Source organism: Jaculus jaculus, chromosome 2 (assembly GCF_020740685.1).
Source record: "Jaculus jaculus isolate mJacJac1 chromosome 2, mJacJac1.mat.Y.cur, whole genome shotgun sequence".
Taxonomy (NCBI): domain Eukaryota; kingdom Metazoa; phylum Chordata; class Mammalia; order Rodentia; family Dipodidae; genus Jaculus; species Jaculus jaculus.
The window spans coordinates 12,123,307-12,148,674 of record NC_059103.1 but is presented as its reverse complement, the minus strand read 5'-3'; the positions used below and the strand labels follow the sequence as shown (position 1 = coordinate 12,148,674).

At 47.3% G+C, this 25,368-nt stretch overlaps 1 protein-coding gene across 1 annotated transcript in view; it reads right to left on the bottom strand.

Annotated features, from left to right (window-relative positions):
* Styxl1 (serine/threonine/tyrosine interacting like 1) overlaps window positions 1–25,368 on the bottom strand; it is a 58,143-nt gene that overhangs the window by 4,152 nt on the left and 28,623 nt on the right. The window contains exons 5-8 of the mRNA XM_045144212.1: window positions 15,680–15,825; window positions 13,363–13,508; window positions 7,073–7,170; window positions 5,397–5,509 (exon numbers count right to left, since the gene is read on the bottom strand). Coding sequence (XP_045000147.1) covers window positions 5,397–5,509; window positions 7,073–7,170; window positions 13,363–13,508; window positions 15,680–15,825 — 503 coding nt within the window. The remainder of the gene's footprint in view (window positions 1–5,396; window positions 5,510–7,072; window positions 7,171–13,362; window positions 13,509–15,679; window positions 15,826–25,368) is intronic.

The window sequence follows — 25,368 nt, the reverse complement described above, 5'->3', positions numbered from 1 at the left end:
GGGCTAGAGAGAGACTCTACCTCGCAAACCTCCGCTCCCCAGAAAAGAAGTGACTTAAGGGAAGAAGGGTTTATTCTAGCTCATAGTCATGGCAGGATGGGGGAAGCATGGTGGCAGGAGCAAGAGGCAGCTGCTCGCATTGCAGCTACAGTCAGGAAGGAGAGAGAGATGAATGTTGGTGTTCAGCCTGCTTTCTCCTTTTGCTGCACTCTGAGACCCCAGCCCACAGTTATGGTGGGTCTTCCCTCCTCAATATAATCTAGAAACTCTCTCAAAGACATGCCCAGGGACTTGTCTCCTGGATGATTCTAGATCTCATCAACTTAACAAAGGAAATTAACTATTGAACCCAGTCCTGAGTGAGCGGGGCCTCAGCCCTGTGGCAATCTAGCAGGAGCTCTGGAGCTTTCAGTCAAGATGAGAAGCCAGACTTCTTGGAAGTCAGCACTACCTGGCTAAGATGTCAGCAGTAGTCAGTGTTCCTTAAACTTTGTTTTCTGAGTTTTGTTTTGTTTTTTCAAGGTGGGGTCTGGCTCTAGCTCATGCTGTCCTGGAATTCAGTACGTACTCTTAGGGTAGCATCGAACTCATGATGATCCTCCTACCTCTGCCTCCTGAGTGCTGGGATTAAAGGTGTGTGTCACCAAGCCCTGCCCTTAAATTTGTTTTCAGGCTTTCACTAATGTGCAAATTCCAGAGGCCAGATGCCATCAATCACCAACCTTGGTGACTGTAGTCCTTTCACCTGTGCAGGGCAGGCCAGTAGTAACCTAGAATGGTGGTGCCTCAATTGCTTCATAATCTTTGTGAAGTTGCGTGGTTTAAAAAATTTTTGTGTTGTTTATTTGTAAGCAGAGAGAAAGGTGAGACAGAGAGAATGGGTGCACCAGGGCCTCTAGCCACTGCAAACAAACTCCAGATGCATGCACCACTTTGTGCATCTGGCTTTACGTGGGTCCTGGGGAATTGAACCCAGATCATCAGGCTTTGTAGGCAAGCGCTTTAAATGCTGAGCCATCTCTCCAGCCCTCAGTTACATGTTTTTATAGCTCCTCAAGTTTGTTCTTATTTCTAAGGCAGACTCATGTACAATCACAAACACATATTAACTACCAAAGTTGTGGGTCTTTTTTGTTCGTGTTTGCAGTACTGGGAATCGGATCCAGAGCCTTGTGCATGCTGGGCAAATGGCCGGCTGCTGAGCCCTGGCTGCGGCCCCGCTCTCTTGTGTTTGCCACTGGGCAGGCTGACTGGCTCACAAGCTCAGGATGTTCAACTCCCACAGAGTAGTAGGCACATTACAATTGCAGATGCTTGTGCTACTTTGTGTCCAGTTTTTTTTTTTGGGGGGGGGTATATCCAGCTTTTTATTTATTTGAGAGAGAGGGAGAGAAAAAAATGGGCATGCCAGGGCCTCCAGCCATTGCAAACAAACCCCAGATACACATGTGCCACCTTGTGCATCTGGCTTGTGTGGGTACTAGGGAATTGAACCTGGGTCCTTTGGCTTGTCAGGCAAGTGCCTTAACCACTAAGCCATCTCTCCAGCCCATGTCCAGCTTTTAAGTGGGTGCTGGGGTTGTTAGCTCATGCTAGGATGTGAGTGCCACAAAGCTAGGGTCTGATTGCTGGCACATGACCACTCAATCAAACTAGTCAGTTTTCCATGACCACAACAAATGCCAGAGATAATCAACCTGGGGAGAGGAAAGGTCTGCGTTAGCTCGTGATGTCTGTCTCTCTGGTTTGGGATCTATGGTGAGGCAGGAGATTGGGGTGGAAGTTCATGGTGAAACAAAACTGCTTGTCTTGTGGCTGGGAAGTGAAAGGCGAGAAGAGGTTGAGGTCAAGGGCACACCCCTCATGCAGTGAATGGAGGACCTCTCACCAGGCCCCACTGCTACCCACTATCATCTCCCAACAGTGACCCACACGGGGTCCAAGCCTGTGACACGTAGTGTATTCGTCACTCTCTTCTTGCTGTGAATGAGCACCTGACCCACAGCAATTCAGGAAGTGAAAGGTTTGTCTTAGTGTACATCGCGAGGTGATATTGTCCACTGAGACCAGCCACCTCTGCACATGTCAGCCAGAGGTGGGAAGCAGGGACCCACTTCCTTCAGCAATGCTCCACCGCCTAAAGGTCCGAACCTTCCCAAGCAGCGCCAGAGTTGCGGAGCAACTGTTTGAACACGGGAGCCTGAGGGGGACACTTCAAAGTTGGCCACAGCAACTGTAGACTCTTACACTGTAGCAAAATATAGGGAACATAAAGTTTACCATTTTACCTATTTTTAGGCATTAGGTACAAACACATTACTGCATAACCATCACCACCGCTGACTCCAGAACTCTGCATCTTCTCAGACTGCAGTTCTGTTCTACTAAACAAAAACTCGCCGTTCCCCCTCGCTGGGCCCTGGCCTCTGCCTTTCAGTCCCTGTCGTCTTGACACTCTAGTTCCCTGGTGCCATACGGTTCCTCTGTCCTGATGAGCACAGTGTCCTCAACGTTCAGTCATGTTGTGACAAATGCCTGCATTTCCTTTCTTTTAAAAAAACCTTATGATTTTTTTTTCTTACTACAGAACTGCATATCAAAACCAGGAGCTGTTAGGCAAATGCTGTGCTAGTGAGCTCCATCCAGCCCTTGAGAAAATGTTGTGTGTACGTGTGTACATGCACGGGCGTGGGGGGGGGGGCGTGTGCGATGCCAGAATACAGCCTCAGGTGTTGTGCCCCAACCACCACCCACCTTTTTAACAGGCTCTCATTGGTCTGGAGCTCATCAATAGCCAGTGAGCCCCAGCAATTCTCCTCAGCTCCGGGATTACAGGCGGCACCACCACATCTGGCTTCCTAAAACGTAGGTGCTAGTGATCAAACTCAGGTCCTCAGAGGTAAGTGCTTTATCAGCCCTCTTTTTTAGGATGTTGGTTTCTTTTTCTTTTCTTTCTTTTTTTCTTTCTTCCTTTCTTTTTTTTTTTTGTGTGTGTTTTTTCAAGGTAGGATTTCTCTCTAGCCCAGGATGACCTGGAATTCCCTATGTAGTCTCAGAGTGGCCTTGAACTCATAAAGATCCTCCTACCTCTTCCTCCTGAGCGCTGGGATTAAAGGCATGTGCCACCATGCCTGGCTTCTTTTTTTTTTTTTTTTTAATTTTTTTTTGTTCATTTTTTTTTATTTGAGAGCGACAGACACAGAGAGAAAGACAGATAGAGGGAGAGAGAGAGAATGGGCGCGCCAGGGCTTCCAGCCTCTGCAAACGAACTCCAGACGCGTGCGCCCCCTTGTGCATCTGGCTAACGTGGGACCTGGGGAACCGAGCCTCGAACCGGGGTCCTTAGGCTTCACAGGCAAGCGCTTAACCGCTAAGCCATCTCTCCAGCCCAGCCTGGCTTCTTTTTTAGTGTTTTGAAACAGGGTCTTTCTATATAGCTTGGGTTGGCCTTGAACTCACAATCCTCTTGCCTCAGGCTCCTGAGTAATAGGCTTACAGACCCATGCTGTCATATCAGGTTCTTTCCTTCTTTTCTGAAGCTAAGTAATATTCCACTGTGTGACTCCATTGTGCATCCATTCATTTTCTCCCAGACACTTGGACTGTTTCCAGTTTTCCACCATTGTGAATACAACTGTTGAGGACAGGGGCGCATGAGTCTCTCTGCTTGAGGCTCTTTTTTCATTTCAACAGGGTATGTGCCCGGACATGAACTTGCCAGCTCTCCAAACCTCTTTCCATTGTACAACTTCACCTGCAGAGAGCAAGCTGGGCTCAAACCGCAGTTGTCTCTCCTGTTCCCCCAACACACCCACAGGCAAATGTGAGGTTGTTTGGATGTTTTTTTTTTTTTTCTTGAAATTATTTTGCTTGTGCATGTGTGTGAGAGAGATATGGTGTGTGCACAGGTAGGTGCCCATGCAATGCCGATGAGCTCACCTGTGGCAGGGTACACTTGCTCTGGGTGGCCTGAGTAGAATGTGTGGCACTTCACCACACTTCAGTTAGCTCTTCTTTGAGTCAGTGGTTGCTGAAAGTGCTGGAGCTTGCTGGCTTTTTTTGTCTGTTTCTTGAGTGCCAGCAATTCTTGGGTGGGACTAGGGTTATAGATTCCTGTGGGTACAGCTGTTCATAAGTGCTGGGAGATCAAACTTGAGCAGTCTCTCTGGGCTTCTCAGGCCTTTGTGATTACACAGGCACTGAGTAACCACTGAGCCATTTCTCCAACCCATGTTTTGTGGTTTTGGTTTTTTTTTCAGAAAGGGCCCCATGTAGCCTCACATCCCCTATGTAGCCAAGCAGACCTCCACCTCACATGTGCTGGGATTACAGGTGTGCACCACCATGCCTGGCTTCAAATGTGGGGGTTGTTCAGACACTAACCCAAGCCCTCTGAGACCACTAATATGGCCAACCCCAGGGATAGCCCCTAAGAAGCACAACCTAGGGGTCAGAGTCCTGGGTCCCCCTGAGTTTGTCGTGAACCTTTGCTGTTTTTCTGTGTCCTCTGCTGTCAAGGTGAAGGAAGACTGTTGGTTGAGGCCCCGCCAACATGGGAATTCCGTGACTGTACACGGTTCTAACGGGGATAACAGATGAACAACAGGGCAGCCACTAGCCTGGCCTGGCCTGAGACTCAGGAGGGCTCAGGCCTCTAACCTGTAACATGGGACCTCACTCTTGAGTATCATGGGCTGTCAAACACCCTGAACTCAAAGTTCCCCTCTGTGGTGGTTGATCTCCAGTTTTCTACAGGACTTAGAATCACCATGGAAACATATCTCTGGGCAAGTCAGTGAGGGTTTTTCTTAGACTTGGGAAATAGAGGTAGGAGGACTCAGTCTAACTATAGGAGGCACTACCCCATGGTTTGGGGAGTCCTGCACTGAATGTAAAGGAGGAAGGAAGCTGACCCTCGGCATTCATAGCTCTCAGCTTCCTCTAAAGAGCCAGTGTGACCAGCTTTGTCTCATGCTCCTGCCACCGTGCTTTCCCCCACCATGGACTGCAAGCCTGTAAACCTTCCTTCCGTAGATTGCTTGTGGTCAAGTATTTGGTCACAGCAATAAATAAAGTAAGTGGGGAGATGGCTCAGTGGGAAAAGGTGCTTGCTTGCAAAGCTGTTGGCCTGGATTCAATTCCTCAGCACCCACATAAAAGCCAGATGCAAAAAGTGACACAAGCGTCAGTTGCTCAATGGCAATAGCAAGAGACCCTGCCCACTCCCCCCACATGCAAATGAAGTAAGTAAGTAAGATACCCTCCCTGATGCTTCCCCACCCCACTTTCCAACCAAGTCCTCAGGCAGTGCCTGAGCTATTACTGCTCACAGATCCAGCTGCGACTCTACCTCTTGAGAGTGTCTGTGGTCCAAACCTGGCCCAGGGAACACATACCTTCAAGGTTGCCTCTTTGTTATGCATCAGGAAGGCCACCAGGGCTGCACTGCTGCGACTGATGCCCCGAGTAGAAAAGACCAAAATGATAGAGCCAAGGTAGAGGTGAATCTCTGCAACAGAAAGGGCGGAAGGGATGGGGCCATTCAGAGCCCTCTTCCCTGTGGGTCTGTGTGGCAAGTAGTACAGGACTGCAAGCCCAGATACTCACACCAGCCTGGGCAGTTTAGCAAGACAATGTCTCAAAATAGAAAGTATGGCTGGAAAGATTGCTTAGTGGTTAAGGTACTTACCTGCGAAGCCTAAGGACCCATGTGCAACTCTCCAGATCCCACATAAGCCAGATACACAAAGGTGAGGCAAGAGCAAGGTTGCACATGCCCACTAGATGGTGAAAGCGTCTGGAGTTCGATTTCAGTGGCTGAGGCCCTGGAGTGCCAATTTTCTCTCTCTATCTCTAAAGTCTCTCACACACACACATGTGACAAAATAAAAAGTAAAAAGAAGACTGGGGCCGGAGCATGGTAGTGCATAGCTTTAGCTCCAGCACTTGGGAGGCAGAGAGGTAGGAGGATCACAGTGAGTTCTAGGCCAGCCTGGGCCCACAAAGTGAATTCCAGGTCAACCTCGGCCACAGTGATACCCCTCCTTGAAAAAAACATACAAACAAACAAACAAACAAAAATGGACTGGGCATGGTGGTGCACGCCTTTAATCTCAGCACTCGGGAGGCAGAGGTAGGAGGATCGCCATGAGTTCAAGGCCACCCTGAGACTACATAGTGAATGCCAGGTCAGCCTGGGCTAGAATGGAAGCTCTACCTCAGGAAAAACAAAACAAACAACATCAACAACAAGAGAATGAAAGAGCACCTGACTAGTGGTAGAGCACTTGTCTCGAATCCCTAGTGAGGGGTGGGGGCATGGCTCACAGATAGAGGTTGCCTAACATGTAAATCACCCTGCTTGATTCTCCAGCACCGAAAAAAAATGACAAAGGCAACTTGCAGGGCAAATAAGGGGTGGCTGAGCTGCAATTCCATCTTCAGCCAATCCCATAGCAGCTCAGGCTGGGAGCTGTTTTGGTGCCAGTTTGGCAGCAATGGGCCGAGGCCTCTGATCCTACTAAGCCTTGCTCTCCTAAGGGGTTCTGATCATATGGGGTAATCCTGAGCCCAGGACAGATTGCAAAATCCACCCTCATTGAGCTGAGCAACTGATGGGTCTTTGCACAGGGTGGGAAAACAGAGTGGAGCAGGGTGCGCACCCCGGGAGATGCGAGGACATGAGGACTGGAGGGAATTTAAGGTCTTTCTTCCCTACGCCTGCACCCCACCCTGCTGAGCAGAGCTGAGCGCAGGCTTGGACCCCAGGCCCCAGGACAGAGTAGGTATCCAAATGGCCAGTACCCTCGGGTTACGACTCACTCAAGAGGGCAGAGCAGTGGAGCCAGGGCAAGAACTTGGGACGCTCCACATGCAGCCTGGGCCCGCCCTTGGGTCCCAAGCTGCTCGGGCTGCTGAGAGCTCCTGAGGGGCCGGCCGCCTACAGGGCCTTGTCCACACTGGGCCCAAGCACGTGCCAGGCCTTGCCCTTTCCCTCCCGAGCCTCAGCAGGCTCCGCCAGCGGTGCGTGGCTGGGCCCAGGCGGGGGCGGTCTGACGCAGCCGCTCCTTACCCATGAAGTGACAGATGCGCCGGAAATAGGGCAGGAGGGCGGCTTCCGGGACGTCTTCTATCTGGACGTGCAGGAGCCTGTCCGGGTCGTCCACGAAGCTGCACAGAAAGGCGACAGGGACTGTCAGGCACATGGGCACATGGTCCCATTGTGGCAGCCCTTAGCCACAACAGCCGGGCCCCGGGGGGAAGGACGCTGGACTGGCCACGGGGAGACGGACCTAGTGAAAACAGCGCCTGCCTCTTGTACTCACAGTGCGCACTGAGTGGGTTCATCGACGTAAGGCACTTGGCAATCTGCCTGGCAGCGCTGAGATGTTCAGTAAGTGTGACTTTTTGCTGTGTGTGTAGGATGTGTGCACACATGTACGTGTGTGTAAACAAATGGCTAGGTACTGGGATAAGGACATGCATGAACTGGGCATGGTGGTGCACACCTTTGGTCTCAGCGCACAGCAGATTGTGGTAGGAGGATCGCTGTGAGTGTGAGGCAAGCCTGGGGCTACAGAGTAAGTTCCAGGTCAGCCAGGGCTACAGTGAGACCCTACCTTGACAAACAACAAGAAGGGCTGGAGGGACGGCTTAGCAGTGAAGGTGCTATCCTTCAAAGCCAAAGGACCCAGATTTGATTCCCCAGGGCCCACGTAAGTCAGATGCACAAGGTAGCACATGCTTCTGGAGTTCGTTTGCAGTGGCTAAAGGTTCTGGTGTGCCCATTCTCTCTATCTACCCCCCCCCTCACTAATAAATAAATAAAATAAATAAATGAAAATTACAAAACAAAAACAAGAAGACATGCATGTAATACTGGGGAGAAGAAAACTCCACAATTCAGGAGGCACCTGGGAAGAAGAGGAACAAAGGACATAAGATCGTTAACAGAAAAATTAATTAGGCACTGGGGAGATGGCTTAGCAGCTAAGGCACTTGCCTGCAAAGCCAAAGGAGCCAGATTAGATTCCCCAAGACGAACAGAAGTCATGTGCACAAGGTGGCACATGCATCTGGAATTCATTTGCAGTGGCTAGAGGCCCTGGTGTGCCCATTCCCTCTCTCTCTCCTTCCCTCAAATAAATAAAGATTTTTTTTAAAAAAAATCAGGGCTGGAGCGATGGCTTAGTGGTTAAACGCTTGCCTGTGAAGCCTAAGGACCCTGGTTCAAGGCTTGATTCCCCAGAACCCACGTTAGCCAGATGCACAAGGGGGCGCATGCATCTGGAATTTGTCTGCAGTGGCTGGAGGCCCTGGCGCGCCCATTCTCTCCCTCTCTCTCTCTCTCTCTCTCTCTCTCTCTCTCTCTCTGCCTCTTTTCTCTGTCTGTTGCTCTCAAATAAGTAAATAAAAATAAAATCAATCAGGAGCTGGGGAGATGACTTAGCAGTTAATGGTGCTTGCTTACAAAGCCTGCCATCCTGGGTTTAATCCTCACGTACCCATGTAAAGCCAGAGGTACAAAGTGGTACATGTGTCTGGAGTTCTTTTTTTTTTTAATTAAAAATTTTGTTTGTTTATTTATTTATTTAAGAGTGACAGAGAGAGAAAGAGACAGAGAAAGAGAGAGAGAGAATGGGCACTCCAGGGCCTCAAACCACTGCAAATGAACTCCAGATGCATATGCTCCCCCTTGTGCATCTGGCTAACATGGGTCCTGGGGAATCAAGCCTTGAATCAGGGTCCTTAGGCTTCATAGGCAAGTGCTTAACTGCTAGGCCATCTCTCCAGCCCATGTCTGGAGTTCTTTTGTAGCAGCCAAGAAGCCCTGATGCACCCATTCTCTCTCTCCTTCTCTTTGTCAGATAAATAAATGATCAAATAGAAAAAAGTAAAAGAAAAATCAAATGGGGCCAGGGGATATGGTTTGTGGTAGAGCACTTGCCTAGCATGCATAAGACCCTGAGTTTAATTCTCTGTACCACAAAAAAATAAATAAATAAAATAAGTCTAGGGCTGGGAATATAATTTAGCAATTAAAGGCTCTTTGACTGCAAAGCCTACTGGCCTGGGTTCAATTTCCCACTGCCCACATAAAGCCAGACGCACAAAGTGGTGCATGCATCTGGAGTTCATTTGCAGCAGCAAGAGGCCCTGGGAATGGAAAGACAGACCATGCCAGTTAGCTTTTTCATCACTGTAACAGAATTCCTGACATAAGTATGTTAATGGAGCAAAGGTTTATCTGAGCTGTTTTCAGAGGTTTCTTCCTCTCATGGTGGGGAGGGTGCAGTGTAGCAGAGCAGTTTACAGCTTGGCCTTCAGGAAGCAGAACAAAGAGACACAGGAAGGAGTCACGGCTCCAGGGACATGGCCCCAGTGACCTACTTCCTCCAACTGGGCCCGCCTCCAGTCTTTCTCCCCGTCCTTATAATGCCATCATATTATGAATCCAGTAAGAAGTTAATCCATTGATTAGGTCAGAGCCCTTCGGTCCATTGGTTCCCCCAAAGTCCTTTAGCCGACAGGGAAGCCTCCAGTCCATGAGCCTGCATGGAGCATTTCACAGTGAAACCATGACAACCAGGTTATTGATACCAGTACATTTCCGGGTATTGTTCCTATTGCTACTGTTTTGCCTGTTTGTTTATTTACAAGCAGAGAGAGGAGATCGAAGAGAGAGAGAATGTGGGCACACTGGGGCCTCCAGCCTGTGCAAACAAACTTTAGATGCATGCACCGCCTTGTGCATCTGGCTTTACATGGGTACTGGGGAATCGAACCCAGATCTTTAGGCTTTGCACCTTAACTACTAAGACATCTCTCCAGCTCCTTCCCTGTATTCTCTCTCTCTCTTTTTATAAATTTACTATGTATTATCAGAGTGGCCTTGAACTTGTGGCAATCCTCCTACCTCTGCCTCCCAAGTGCTAGGATTAAAGGCATGTGCCACCACTCCTGGCTTCTGTATTTTTTTTAAATATTTTATTTATTTATTTATTTGACAGAGAAAGAAAGAGAGAGGGAGAATGAGCATGCCAGGGCCTCCAGCCACTGCAAACAAACTCCAGACATGTGTGCCCCCTTGTGCATCTTGCTAACGTGGGTCCTGCAGAATCAAACCTGGGTCCTTTGGCTTTGCAGGCAAATGCCTCAAACCCTAAGCCATCCCTCCAGCCCACTTCTGACTTTTTAACATTTATTTATTTGAGAGAGAAAGAAAGAGGCAGAGTGCTTCTCAGGGCCTTCAGCCTCTGTAAACAAACTCCAGACACATATGTCACATTGTGCATTTGGCTTATGTGGGTACTGAGGACTTGAACCTGGGTCCTTTGGCTTTGCAGACGAGTGCCTCAACAGCTAAGCTATCTCTCCAGCCCTCCTCCTGCTCCTTTTGCCTTTTTATTATCCTACCCTCTTTTATTTTATTTTTATTTTTGTTGTTGTTGAGGTAGAGTTTCACTCTAGCCCAGGCTGACCTGGAATTCACTATGTAGTCTCAGGGTGGCCTAGAACTCATGGTGATCCTCCTACCTCTGCCTCTCGAGATTAAAGGAATGCACCACTTTATCCTACCCTCCTTTGTTTGACTGTTCCCTTAACAACAGAAAACCAATCATCTATTCTCCATTCATAAAATTTTGTCATCAAAAATGTTAGGAGGGGCTAGAGAGATGGCTTAGCAGGTAAGGCACTTACTGCAAAGCCAAAGGATCAAGGTTCAATTTCCCAGGACCCACATAAGCCAGATGCACATGGCGCATGCATCTGGAGTTCATTTGCAGTGGCTGGAGGCCCTGACATGCCCATTCTCTGTCTCTCCTCTCTCGTTCTCTGTCTCTGTCTCTCTCTCTGTGTGTGTCAAATAAATAAATAAATAAATAAAAATGCTAGGAGTGTCCTCTTGAAGTCATCTGTCTTCCTGAGATAAAGAAAAGGAAGACTTTAATTAGGCTGAGAAGAATATACTAATGTGGGCTGGAGAGATGGCTTAGAGGTTAAGGCACTTGCCTGTGAAGCCTAAGGACCCAGGTTCGATTTGCCAGTACCCACAGAAATTCAGATGAACAAGGTGACACATGTGTTTAGAGTTCATTTGCAGTGGCACACCCATTCTCTCTTTCAAATAAATAAATATTTAAAATTTTTTTTTAAATATTTTTTTGTTCATTTTTTATTTATTTATTTGAGAGGGACAGACACAGAGAGAAAGACAGAGGGAGAGGGAGAGAATGGGCGCGCCAGGGCTTCCAGCCCCTGCAAACGAACTCCAGACGCGTGCGCCCCCTTGTGCATCTGGCTAAACGTGGGATCTGGGGAACCAAGCCTTGAACCGGGGTCCTTAGGCTTCACAGGCAAGCACTTAACTGCTAAGCCATCTCTCCAGCCCTTAAAACAGTTTTTAAATAATCCCAGCACTCGGGAGGCAAAGGTAGGAGGATTGCCATGAGCTCGAGGCCACCCTGAGACTACATAGTGAATTCCAGGTCAGCCTGGGCTAAAGTGAGACCTTACTTCGAAAAACCAAAAAAAGTTTTAAAACTTATGTTAATCTAGGCCGGGCGTGGTGGTGCACACTAATCCCAGCACTTGGGAGGCAGAGGTAGGAGAGGTGGTGGCCATGACTTCGAGGCCACGCTGAGATTACATAGTGAATTCCAATTTAGGCTACAGTGTGACCCTACCTTGAAAAACCAAAAAAACCCAGAGTTAATATAAATGAACTTTCATCTTTACTACACTGTATATCTTAAGGACTTATCTGTTTTGTTTATTGTTAAAATTTTTACATTATATGGCAGTATATTGGCAATTCTTAACATAAAATATCGTAAAAAATGCAAACATGAGGGCCTGAATTCAGAGCACCAGCACACATGTAAAAGCCAGGTATGGGGGCTGGAGAGATGGCTTAGTGGTTAGGGCATTCACCTGTGAAGCCAAAGGAACCAGGTTCGGTTCCCCAGGACCCACATAAGCCAGATGCACAAGGTGGCATGGTCATCTGGAATTTGCAGCAGCTAGAGGCCCTGGCGTGCCTGTTCTCTGCCTGTCTATCTATCTATCTCTCTCTTTGTCAAATAAATAACTTAATTAATTTTTTTTAAAAAGCCAGGCATGGTGGCAACACATACCTGTAATCCTAGTGCCGGGGAGGAGAGACAAGGGGATTCCCAGAACTAGCCTGCTAGCTAGTTTAGGTGATTCAGTGAACTCTTGGTTCAGTAAGAGACCTGTCTCAAAAAATGAGGTGGAGGGCTGGAGAGATAGCTTAGCAGTTAAGGTGTTTGCCTGCAAAGCCAAAAGGATCCCAGATTGACTCTCCAGGACCCATGTTAAGCCCGATGCACAAGGGGGCGCACACATCTGGAGTTTGTTTGCAGTGCCAGGAGGCCCTGGCATGCCCATTCTCTCTCTCTCTCTCTCTTTTTTTTTCGAGGTAGGGTGTCACTGTAGCCCAAGCTGACCTGGAACTCACTATGGATTCTCAGGGTGGCCTTGAACTCACAGCGATTCTCCTACCTCTGCCTCCCGAGTGCTGGGATTAAAGGTGTGTGCCACCACGCCCAGCTAATGCCCATTCTTTCTATCTCTCTCTGCCTCTTTCTCTGTCACTCTCAAATAAACAAAACAAAAATTTAAATCAAGAAAAAATTTTATTTATTTATTTATTTATTTATTTGAAAGTGGCAGAGAAAGGTAGATAGATAGAGAAAGAGAGAGAGAGAGAGACAGAAAGAGAATGGGCGCGCCAGGGCCTCCAGCCACTGCAAACGAACTCCAGATGCGTGCGCCCCCTTGTGCATCTGCCTAACGTGGGTCCTGGGGAATCGAGCCTCGAACCGGGGTCCTTAGGCTTCACAGGCAAGCGTTTAACCACTAAGCCATCTCTCCAGCCCTAGAAAAAAAATTTTTTAATGAGGTAGAGAAAGCCGGGTGTGGTGAATTCCAGGTCAGCCTGGGCTACAGTGACACCCTACCTCGAAAAACCAAAAAATAAAAATAAAAAAAATTTAAAAAGAGGTAGAGAGCCAACTAAGGAAGACATTCAACATCAACCTTTGGTCTCTACATGCACATGCACACATGTACCCACACACAGATAAACATGCACACATACGTTCACATGCCAAAAAATGTCCCATTGAGAGTGTGACTCAGCAGTAAAGTAAAGTACCTGGCTAGAATCCCCCAGTGAGGGACTCTAGGCCTGGTCTGTGGTACAGTACATGCCTAACTTGTGGGAGGCCCTGGGTTTAGTCCTCAAAACTGAAAATGGAAAGCATGGCATTAGGAAATGTGTATAAATAATGACCCTCAACCAAAAATAAAAACCAACAGTGCGTCTCCTGTACTTACAAGGGTGTTGACTCCATAGAGATATTGACATGCGCTTTGATTTTCAAGTCCTTGTGGATCTTAGGGTCATTGGCTTGCCTGAAGTCGCCCAGGAAGACCCTACCTGGAATTATCTCAATTGGGTATGGCTGAATCTCATCCAGTTCCTGTGGTGGTTAAGGAAAAAGGTTGTTATGAGTATAGGCTCTAGGAATAGGGCTTTTAAAAAACTAATAAAATACCACTAAACACCATGTTGGCAATTCCTATTTTGTTTTGTGTGTGTGTGGTTTGTGTATCTGTTCATAGTTGTGTGGGCAAACGGGTGTGGAGGCACACATTCACATGCATGGGGGAGCAAAGGACAACCTTGGGAGTCATCTTCTGGTCTGCCATCCACCTGTGTGGATACAGGCTCTCTCAGTGGTCTCTAACACTTCCCATTTCAGCTAAATGTGAGGGATCTACCTATCTCGACCTCACCAACACTAGGGTTACACACACATGCCACCACACTCACCACTTGTGTTGGTACTCAAGTCCTCATGCTTGCTAGGCAAGCATTTTGTTGCTAGGCTTGCAAAACAAACTCAAACTGATGGTGGTGACCACTGGAGACTCAAAAATCCTTAAAGTGCTGAGCAGAAGTGACAAAGGACTGCTCAGCTCTAAGTGAGACATGTCTCTCACGCCCTCCAAGGCTTAGGGACCATTTGGAAGAGGTGATGGAAAAAATGTAAGAGCCAAAGGATGGGGAGCTTTGGAACGCTGCTTCCAGACACAAAGCAGTAGTTGCATTTCTGTTCTCACAGTGACTGTCACTATCTGAACAAGACCTGCAATACATGAAGCCAAAGCCGGGCGAGGTGGCGCACGCCTCTAATCCCAGCGCTTGGGAGGCAGAGGTAGGAGGATCTCTGTGAGTGAATTCCAGGTCAGCCTGAGCTAGAGTGAGATCCTACCTTGAAAACCACCCCCATGCCAAAAAATGAAGGCAAGAAAATGATGACATCACAATAAAAGAGGGACCAGCTGGAAAGAAGCAGGGGTTCAGTGAGCAGGAGATGGGGGGGGGATAAAGGAAGGAGAAAGGGAATTATGACCAGGGTACAATGTATATATGTATGGAGGTTGTCAATTAAAAGTTTTTAAATTATTTATTTATTTATTTGAGAGCGACAGACACAGAGAGAAAGACAGATAGAGGGAGAGAGAGAGAATGGGCGCGCCAGGGCTTCCAGCCTCTGCAAACGAACTCCAGATGCGTGCGCCCCCTTGTGCATCTGGCTAATGTGGGACCTGGGGAACTGAGCCTCAAACCGGGGTCCTTAGGCTTCACAGGCAAGCGCTTAACCACTAAGCCCTCTCTCCAGCCCAAGTTTTGTTTTTTTAAATATGATTTTTATTTTTATTTATTTATTTGAGAGCAAGAGGCAGAGAGAGAGAGAGGAAGAGAATGGGCATGCCAGGACCTCCAGCCACTGCAAACAAACCCTAGATGCATGTGCCACCTTGTACACCTGGCTTACATTGGTCCTGCAAAATCGAACTGAAGTCCTTTGGCTTTGCAGGCAAATGACTTAACCACTAAGCCATCTCTCCAGCCCATTTTATTTGGTTTTTGGTTTTCAAATGTGATGCCATTTGTTGGCTGCTATATGTTTCTTGTTTTTTGTTTTTCAAGGTAGGGTCTCACTCTAGCTCAGGCTGACCTGGAATTCACTATGTAGTCTTAGGGTGGTCTCAAACTCACAATGATCCTCCTACCTCTGCCTCCTGAGTGCTGAGATTGAAAGTGTGTGTCACTATACCCAGCTCACGTCTGTCTGGATTTAGTCTCTTCATCAGATTTAATTTGGGACTACAGAGTGAGTTCCAGGTCAGCCTTGACTAGAATAAGACCCTACCTCAAAAAAAACATTATCAAAAAAAAAACCCAAAAAACAAAAAAAAAAAACCATCACCACTACAACAAAAGAAACATATAAACCGGGCATGGTGGCACAAGCCTTTAATCCCAGCACACGGGAGGCAGAGGTAGTAGGATTACCATGAGTTTGAGGCCACCCTGAGACTCCATAGAGAATTCCAGGTCAGCCTGGGCTAGAGTGAGACCCTACCTCGAAAAACAAAAACAAAAAAAAAAGAAACATAGCAGCCAATGAATAGCATCCCATTTGAAAACATGCCCAGTGGTTTGGTTTCCATGGTGATTCTAAGTCTAGTCAAGTTGACAACTGAGATTGTCCATCACAAACCCTTTAGTTCCCACCCCCATCTCCTCTATCTTGTCCATATCCTCTGTCCTCCTGCGCCCACCCTCGGTCCCTAGCCTCACCTGGGGCATCCAGATGATCTTCTGGGTGCGGAGGAAGTGGTACATGCCTGAGAAGAACTCGTAGCCCCCTTTGAGAACATTGACGGGTTGGCGGGTGAAGTCAGTCAGGAACTGACCAAACTCCACAGCAGGTCCAGGCAAAAATTCTGAAAGTGGAGCCCAAAGAGGTGAATGTACCCCATGTGTTCGCATGTGTCTCAACCTGGCCTGGATGGCCACTTCCATCTGAAAAGCCATTGCTTAGGAACCCAAGGCAAGAGTAAGTATTGGGAATGGTACAATGCAAATTTAAACTCTGGGACTAAGGGAGACGGCTCAGTGATAAAGCACTTGCCTGCACAGGCTAAGAACCAGAGTTTGGACCCCCACAGTTCACATAAATGCCATATGGGCATGGCAGCCTGACCAGAATCCTAGCACTTGGATGGTGGAGACAAGGGGATCCCCATGATAAGCCGGCTTGCTAGGCTAGCTGAACTTATGAGCTCTGGTTTCAATAGCGATACCCCACCTGAAAAATAAAAGTGCCTCCACTTTAACACTAGAGGAAGATACCTGATGTCAGCCTTGCCTCCATGTGCCCACACGCATGCACATGTCACACATGCGTGCCCACATTTCTAAAAAGTCAACACTGGGCTGGAAAGACAGCTTAGCAGTTAAGGTGCTTGCCTGCAAAGCAAAAGGACCTAGGTTCAACTCCCCAGATCCTATGTAAACCAGATGCACATGGTGGCACATACATCTGGAGTTTGTTTGCAGTGGGTGGACACCCTGCTGTACCCATTCTCTCCCTCTCCTTCAAATAAATAAATAAATAAAGTAAAAGAATTTTTTTTTTTTTGAGGTAGGGTCTCACTCTAGCTCAGGCTGACCTGAAATTCACTAGGTAGTCTCAGGGTGGCCTCAAACTCAAGGTGATCCTCCTACCTCTGCTTCCCGAGTGCTGGGATCAAAGGCGTGTGCCACCATGCCCAGCCTAAGTATAATCATTTTAATAAAAGTGAACACTAACTTCCTACCAAGTAGATCTTTCTTTTTTGTAAACACACCATATGTACAACACATGTTGCATTCAAAACAATAAACCCACTTAAAGCAAACAATTCAATGGTGTTTAGTGTATATGCTAAGTTGAACAAACTTGCCACAATCCATTTTAGGACAATTTTGTTACCCCAAAGAGGACCCTATGCCAGTGAACAGTCATTTTCCCATTACTGGCAACCCTCCAGCTTGGGTTCTTCCAAGGTCTGGTGTGCCACTAATCTAACTTCCCTACGGACTTGCCTTACTGAATGTTTCATATAAATGAAACAAGTCATGAACACACAATGCTTTGTGTACCTTCCATCACCTAACTATAATCTCCACGCGCATCTCTGTCCGATGTGTCAATACATTACACCTTAACAGCTAAAGAACACCCCACCATATGGCTTTAGCACAGTACGTTTTATCCGTGGTGTGTTGTTCCCACCATTGGCTATTGTGAATAACCGTCAACTTTCTGTGTGTGTGGATGTGTTTTCATTTCCTTGCCATATGGATCGTAGCTCCTTTGAGGAAATGGCAGTGTTTGCCTCAATGGCTGTACCATTTTCCATTCTGTTTTTTTCTTTTTTTCTTTTTCAAGGTAGGGTCTCACTGACCTGGAATTCACTATGTAGTCTCAGGCTGGCCTCAGACTCAAAAGCACTTTTCTTACCTCAGCTTTCCAAGTGATGGGATTAAAGGCATGAATCATCACGCCCAGCCCATTCTGTTTTTCTTTATGTAGTTTTAGTTTTTCGAGACAGGGTCTCACTCTGTAGCAGTCTGGCCTGGAACTCGCCATGTGAAACAGGCTGGCTTTGAACTTGTGGCAATCCTCCAGCCTCAACTGCCTGAGTGCTGGGACGACAGGACAGCTACCATGCCCGGCCCACTTTACATTCCAGTCAGTGGCATCCCAAGATTCCAGTGTCTCCACATTATCACCAACACTGTGCCCATTCTAGTAGGTGTGAATTGGTATCTCATTCTGGTGTTCTTTTGTTGTTGTTATTGTTGGTTTTTTGTTTGTTTACTGGATTTTTTTTAAAGTTCTATATCTTATTTTTATTTATTAATTTGAGAGAGAGAGATACAGAAATAGGCAAATAGAGAGAATGGGTGCACCAGGCCCTCCAGCCATTGCAAACAAACTCCAGATGCATGAGTCCCCTTGTGCATCTGGCTTATGTGGGTTCTGAGGAGTTCAACGGGGGTTCTTTGGCTTTGCAGGTAAGCACCTTAACCACTGAGCCATCTCTCCAGCCCTGTTGGCTAGATTTTTTGAGATAGGGTCTCACTCTAGCCTAGGCTGACCTAGAATTTGCTCTGTAGTTCTAGGCTTGCCTCGAATTCACAGCAATCCTCCTCTACTTCTGTCTGGGATTAAAGTACTTGGATTAAAAGCATAAACTACCATGACTGGAACTTTTCTTTTTCTTTCTTTTTTTTTTTTTTTTTTTTTGTGGCAGGGTCTCACTCTAGCCCAGGCCGACTAGAATTCACTATCTAGTATCAGGGTGGCTTCGAACTCACAGTGTTCCACCTACCACTGCCTCCCAAGTGCTGGCATTAAAGGCGTGTGCCACCACTCCTGGCACTTCTTTTCTGTTGTTATTTTGTTTTGGTTTGCTTTTTTGATGTAGGGTCTCTCTCTAGCCCAGGCTGACCTGGAATTCACTATGTAGTCTCAGGGTGGCCTCAAACTCACTGCGATCCACCTACCTCTGCCTCCTAAGTGTTGGGATTAAAGGCGTGCGCCACCATGCCTGGCCCATTTTTTAAGGCAGGGTCTTGCTGTGTTGTTCAGTTAGGTCTGGAATTCAAAATCCTTCTGCCTCAGCCTACTGACTGTTGGGACTAGCGAGGCATATACTAACATGCCTGGCCTCTTTTTAGGATTTCTGTATCAATTAAACCTTAAACACATTCACTGATCTATAGAAACACAATTAGACCATGTAATGGTTAATCTTCCTTGTCAACTTGACTGAATTTACAGCCGCCTAGGAGGTTGGGAGGTACCTCTGGTTGTGTCTGTGAGGATGTCTACAGAGAGGAGTAATTGAGGGCGGAGGGCCACCTTGAGTGCGGGCACCAGTGTGCAGGCTGGGGCTGGAAGCAACAGCCCGGGGCAAGAAGCCAGCAGGCAGAGCACAGGTGGGTCCACCCTTCTCTCTGCTTTCTGCCTCCTCTGCCACAGGCTGCACCCACCCTCGTGTTCTGCCCCAGTGCACAAGGCCAGTGACCACGGACCAAGTGCTTTGAAACTATGAGCCAAAAATAAACCTTTCCTGCCTTAAGTGTTTTCTGTCACAGATTTTATCATGACAACATAAAAGTATCTGGTACAGAGCCGGGCGTGGTGCCACACGCCTTTAATCCCAGCACTTGGGAGGCAGAGGAAGAAGGATCGCTGTGAGTTCGAGGCCACCCTGAGACTACAGAGTGAATTCCAGGTCAGTCTGGGCTACAGCGAGTCCCTACCTCGAAAAACCAAAAAAAAGTATCTAGTACAGGCTGGGGAGATTGTTTAGTCAGTAAAGTGCCTGCCATACGACTGTATGTATCCCTAGTATCCACACCCCACACAGATGCCAGGCATGGTGGCATGCACTGTTAGTCCCAGTAGTTGGGATATGGGGACAGGCAGGTCCCAGGGCAAGTTGGTTAGCTAGGTGAGCTCTAGTTTCAGTGAGAGACTTGGTCTCAATAAATAAGGTGGAGTGATTTCAGAAAGACACTGGATGTCAATCTCTGTCTCCACATCCACTCACACATGAGTCTGTTCACCTGTGCACACACACATGTACTCACACACATATGAACATACATATATGCATGCATGTACACTGCACATACGTACACAAAAAAAATAAAAGTAATTAACACAGGCAGGGCATGCTGGCACTTGCTTTTAATCCCAGCACTCAGGAGTCAGAGGTAGGAGGATTGCTGAGAGTTCGAGGCCACCCTGAGACTACATAGTGAATTTCCAGGTCAGCCCAAGCTAAAGTGAGACCCTACCTCAAAAATAAAAATAAAAATAAGTAGGCTCAAGAGATGGCTTAGAGGTTAAGGCATGTGCCAAAGGACCCATGTAAGCCAGATGCACAGTTTGTTTGCAGTGGCTGGGAGGCCCTGATGCACCCATTGTCTCTCTCTTTCTTCGTGTCACCTTGTGTCTGCTTCTTTCTCGCTCTCTCAAATAAATAAATAATTTTTAAGAAAAAGAAAAAGAAAAAAGTAACCAACATAGACCACATGCAGATTAGATGTGTGACAGGAAGTCTGAACAATTTAGACTAACCCAAGATCCCCTGATCTAGGATCTGACCCAGGGAAAGGGACACTGGGTGTCAGAGCCAGCTGGCATGGGAAAAGCATGGATTGTGATTTCTACGTTGAGCCCTTGTTCTGGGAGACAAAGATGCCTGCAGCAAGGACTGCACAGGAAGTGAAGACCTGGGACCTGACTGGGTCTCTACCCAGGCTGGGAGAGTCTGTAGATATCAGAGCAGCAGCTAAAGCCCACCCCACAGGGCCTGGCTCAGAAGTCACTGAGTCTCGCCAGTGGCTCAAACACGTCTGCCATATCCCTCTTGAGCAAGAGCTTGGTGGGTCAGAGGGCCCAGGCGGGATCCCAGGCCAGATCTATGCTGTTGCCTTTAGCCCAGACATCTGCTTCTCCCCTTAAGTCAGTCAAGAACCATAGGGTTGGGTTGGAGAGATGGCTTAGCAGTTAAGCGCTTGCCTGTGAAGCCTAAGGACCCTGGTTCGAGGCTCAGTTCCCCAGGTCCCATGTTAGCCAGATGCACAAGGGGGCACACGCGTCTGGAGTTCGTTTGCAGAGGCTGGAAGCCCTGGCACGCCCATTCTCTCTCTCTCCCTCTATCTGTCTTTCTCTCTGTGTCTGTCGCTCTCAAATAAAAAAAAAAAATTAAATGCTTGCCTGTGAAGCCTAAGGACCCCGGTTTGAGGCTCGATTCCCCAGGACCCATGTTAGCCAGATGCACAAGGGGCATGCGTGTCTGGAGTTCGTTTGCAGTGCCTGGCGGCTCTGGCGCGCTCATTCTCTCTATCTGCCTCTCTCTCTCTTTCTCTCTCTGTCACTCAAATAAATAAAAATGAACAAGACAACTCATTGTGAAGGAAAAAAATATTTTAAAAAACAACTATAGGGTTGAGCCAGGTGTGGTGGCACACACCTTTAATCCCAGCACTCGGGAGGCAGAGGCAGGAGGACTGCTGTGAGTTCGAGGCCAGTTTGAGACTACAGAGTGAATTCCAGGTCAGCCTGGGCTAGAGTAAGACCCTACCTGAAAAGACCAAAAGCTAAATATATAAATAAAAAGAACTACAGGCTTACTCTGAGGAAATGGCTGTTGATAAAGAGCTTGACTTGTAAGCATGAGGAGGTGTGTTCTATCCTCAGAACCCACGTACCAATGACAAGAGTGGCAGAATACATGTGTAATCCGTGCTGGGGAGGTGACAACAAGAGGGTCCCTGGGGTGTGCTGGCCCACCAGTATAACCTGCTTGGCAACTCCAGGCCAACGAGACACCCTGTCGCCAAGAACGTGGATGGATGGCTGAGTATGGTGGTGCATACCTTTAATCTCAGTACTCGGGAGACAAAGATTGCTGAGAGTTCAAGGCTACCCTAAGACTATATAGTGAATTCCAGGTCAACCTGGCTAGAGAAAGACCTTACCTCAAAAGAACAAAAAACAAAACAAAACAAAAGTGGATGGTGCTCAAGTAATCACCGCTTATTTTCTGGCCTCTCCACACACGAGCACACATGCATACACAAACGACAGGGTCAGTGTTGAAGACAGACTCCAGCAGAGCCTGTCAACCAGACTCGGGAAAGGGTGGCCTCTGTGTTCTTGGAAAGGAGTGTACCTCAAGAACAGTGTCTGGGCAAAGTGGCTTGGGTCTGTTTTACCAGGCCTGGGTAGGCAGAGACAAGAGGATCCTAGAGCTTTCTGGCTAGCTAATTTGGCCAAATTGGGGAGTTCTAGGTTTAATGAGAGATCCTGTCTCAAAAAAATAAGATGGAAGCTGGGCGTGATGCCTTTAATCCCAGCACTCAGGAGGCAGAGGTAGGTGGATCGCCGTGAGTGCGAGGCCATCCTGAGAATACATAGTGAATTCCAGGTCAGCCTGGGCTAGAGCGAGACCCTACCTCAAAAAACAAAACAATTAATTAAGGTTAGTTTAAGTGATGAGAGTTGACTAGAGTGAAAAACTATGTGTTATTTTTGATATCCCATTGAGGGACAATGGGGTCCCTCACAGTATAATGTGGTCAGTTACAAAATGGAAAGGGGGGTCTTTATTCAGCACCATTTCCCTAGTATTTCACAGTCCATTCTATAATCCTAAAACTATTAATAAGCTGGGCATGATGGCATATCCCTGCATTTGGGAGATAGAAGCAGGAGGAACAGAAGTTTGAGGCCAACCTGGGTTACAGAAGATCCTACCTTGAAAAAAACAACAAAACAAAGCTGGGCATAGTATTGCCACACCTTTTATCCCAGCACTCAGGAGGCAGAGGTAGGAGGATCTCTGAATTTGAGGCCACCCTGAGACAACATAGTGAATTTTAGGTCAGCTTGAGCTAGAGTGAGACCCTACCTTGGGGGAAAAACAAAAACTAAAACAAAAACAAGGGCTGGAGAGATGGCTTAGCAGTTAAGGTACTTGCCTGCAAAGGCTAACAACCCAAGTTTGATTCCCCAGGACCCACATAAAGCCTTATGCACAAGGTGGCACATGCATCTGGAGTTTGTCTGCAGCACCTGGATACCCTTATGTACACACTCTCTCTCTCTGTCTCTGTCTCTCTATCTGTCTTCTATCTCTCTCTGCTTGCAAATAAAGAAATATATGTATTTTTGGTTTATTTTATTTTTTAGTTTAAAAGATTTATTTCTTTTTCTTTTCAAAATTTTTATTAACATTTTTTTGGGGGGGAGGTTCTAAGGTAATGTCTTACTCTAGCTCAGGCTGACCTGGAATTCACTATGTATTCTCAGGGTGGCCTTGAACTCTCGGCGATTCTCCTACCTCTGCCTCCTGAGTGCTGGGATTAAAGGCATGTGCCACCACACCCGGCTTTTTAGTAACATTTTCCATGATTATAAAAAATATCCCATGGTAATACCTCCCTCCCCTCCACTCGCACTTTCCCCTTTGAAATTCCATTCTCCATCATATCTCCTCCCCATCTCAATCATTGTACTTACATATATACAATATCAACCTATTAAATACCCTCCTCCCTTCCTTTTTCTTCCCTTTATATCTCCTTTTTAACTTATTGGCCTCTGCTACTAAGTATTTTCCTTCTCACACAGAAGCCCAATCATCTGTAGCTAGGATCCACATATGAGGGAGAATATGTGGCGCTTAGCTTTCTGGTTTATTTTTACTTATTTATTTGAAAGTGACAGAGAAAGAAAGAGGCAGATAGATAGCAAGAGAGAGAGAGAGAGACAGAGAGACAGAGAGACAGAGAGAGAATGGGTGTGTCAAAGCCTCCAACCACTGCAAACGAACTCCAGATGCATGCGCCCCCTTGTGCATCTGGCTAACATGAGTCCTGGGGAATCAAGCCTCAAACCAGGGTCCTTAGGCTTCATAGGCAAACGCTTAACCGCTAAGCCATTTCTCTAGCCCAAGAAATATATATATATATATATTTAAAATAGAGGCTTTGGGGCTAGTGAAATGGCTTAGTGGTTAAGGCATTTGCCTGTGAAGCCAAAGGACTCAGGTTCTATTTCTCAGGACCCACAAGTCAGATATACAAGGGGCACCTGAGTCTGGAGTTCATTTGCAGTAGCTGGAGGCCCTGGCGCACCCATTCTCCCTCTCTCTCTCTCTCCCCCTCTTTCTCTGTCAAGTAAACAAATAAAAATAAAATCTTTTTTTAAAATTATTTATTTATTTATTTGAGAGCAACAGACACAGAGAGACAGATAGAGGGAGAGAGAGAGAATGGGCGCGCCAGGGCCTCCAGCCACTGCAAACGAACTCCAGACACGTGCGCCCCCTTGTGCATCTGGCTAACGTGGGACCTGGGGAACCGAGCCTTGAACCGGGGTCCTTAGGCTTCACAGGCAAGCGCTTAACTGCTAAGCCATCTCTACAGCCTAAAATCTTTTTTTTTTTTAATAGAGGCTTTAGCAATGGCTCAGCAGTTAAAAATGCTTACTTTCCAGCACCCGTGTACAGCCAGATGCAAAATGGTGCACCCATCTATAACCCATATGCATCTATGAAGCAATGGGATGTGGAGCCAGGAGAATCCAGAAGTTTGTTGGCCAGCTAGATTTGTGCACATACAGTGGCAAAAACAGGAAGGGAGCCGGGTATAGTGGCGCACAGTGGCGCACGCCTTTAATCCCAGCACCTGAGAGGCAGAGGTGGGAGGATTGCCATGAGTTCAAGGCCACCCTGAGACTACATAGTGAATTCCAGGTTAGCATAGGCTACAGTGAGACCCTACATCGAAAAACCAATATGTATGTATGTATGTATGTATGTATGTATGTATGTATGTATGTATAAGCTATAGCCCAATTGGACCAACAGAGAGAAGACATTTCCTGGCTAACGACCACCTGAGAAGAAAGTCCTCAGAGCCGGTGCTTCTTGAAGGTGGAAGCTTAGCACCACCCAGTGGCCCGCTGTGAGTGCCAGCCTCTGGACCTGCATATGCAGCATTACCATCTAGTCACAGAAAGCAGACCACTCCCCACACCTATAGCAAGGGGTGGTAACCCCAAAACTAGGAGCTGAAAGAAAACAGAGCTTTAGGGTTTTAATAAAGCATTTTGGAACTGACTATATATATATATATATATATATTTTTTTTTTTAAGCCGGGTGTGGTGGCTCATACCTTTAATCCCGACATTTGGGAGGCAGAGGTACGAGGATTGCCATGAGTTCAGGGCCACCCTGAGACATAGTGAATTTGAGGTTAGCCTGAGCTAGAGTGAGATCCTACCTCGAAAAACCAAAAAATGAAAATTAAAAACATATACTTTTTTTTAAAGTTCTTTGTTTTTCGAGGTAGGGTCTCTAGGTCAGGCTGACCTGGAATTTACTATGTAGTCTCAGGATGGCCTCGAACGTCAGTGATCCTCCTACCTGTGCCCTCCAAGTACTGTGATTAAAGGCGTCTGTCATTGCACCTGAGCTGACCATATACTTTTTGGGGGGAGGAAGTGTACGCCTTCATATGTGTGAGTGCTGGTGCACACATACCATGGTGTGTGAGTGTGTGTATGTGTGTGTGTGTGCGTGTCAGCTGGTGCAAAGCAGGCTCTCTGTGTTGCTCACCACTGCATTCAGCAGGCTAGCTGGCCCGTGAGCTTGCGGGAGGTTCTCCTGCCTCAGCCTCCCTTCTCGCAGTAGGCTCACAGCACCCGAGTTTTATGTGGAGTCTGGAAATCTGGATTCATCTGCTCAGACTTGAGGGGCAAATGCTTCTCCCACCAAGCCACCTCTCCAGCCCTTGTTTTGCTGTTGCTGAGACAGGGTCTCACTCTGTAGCACAGGCTATCCTGGAACTCAGAGCCATCCTCTTGCCTCAGCCTCCAGAGTGCTGTGATCGCTCACAGGAGGGCGCCCTGAC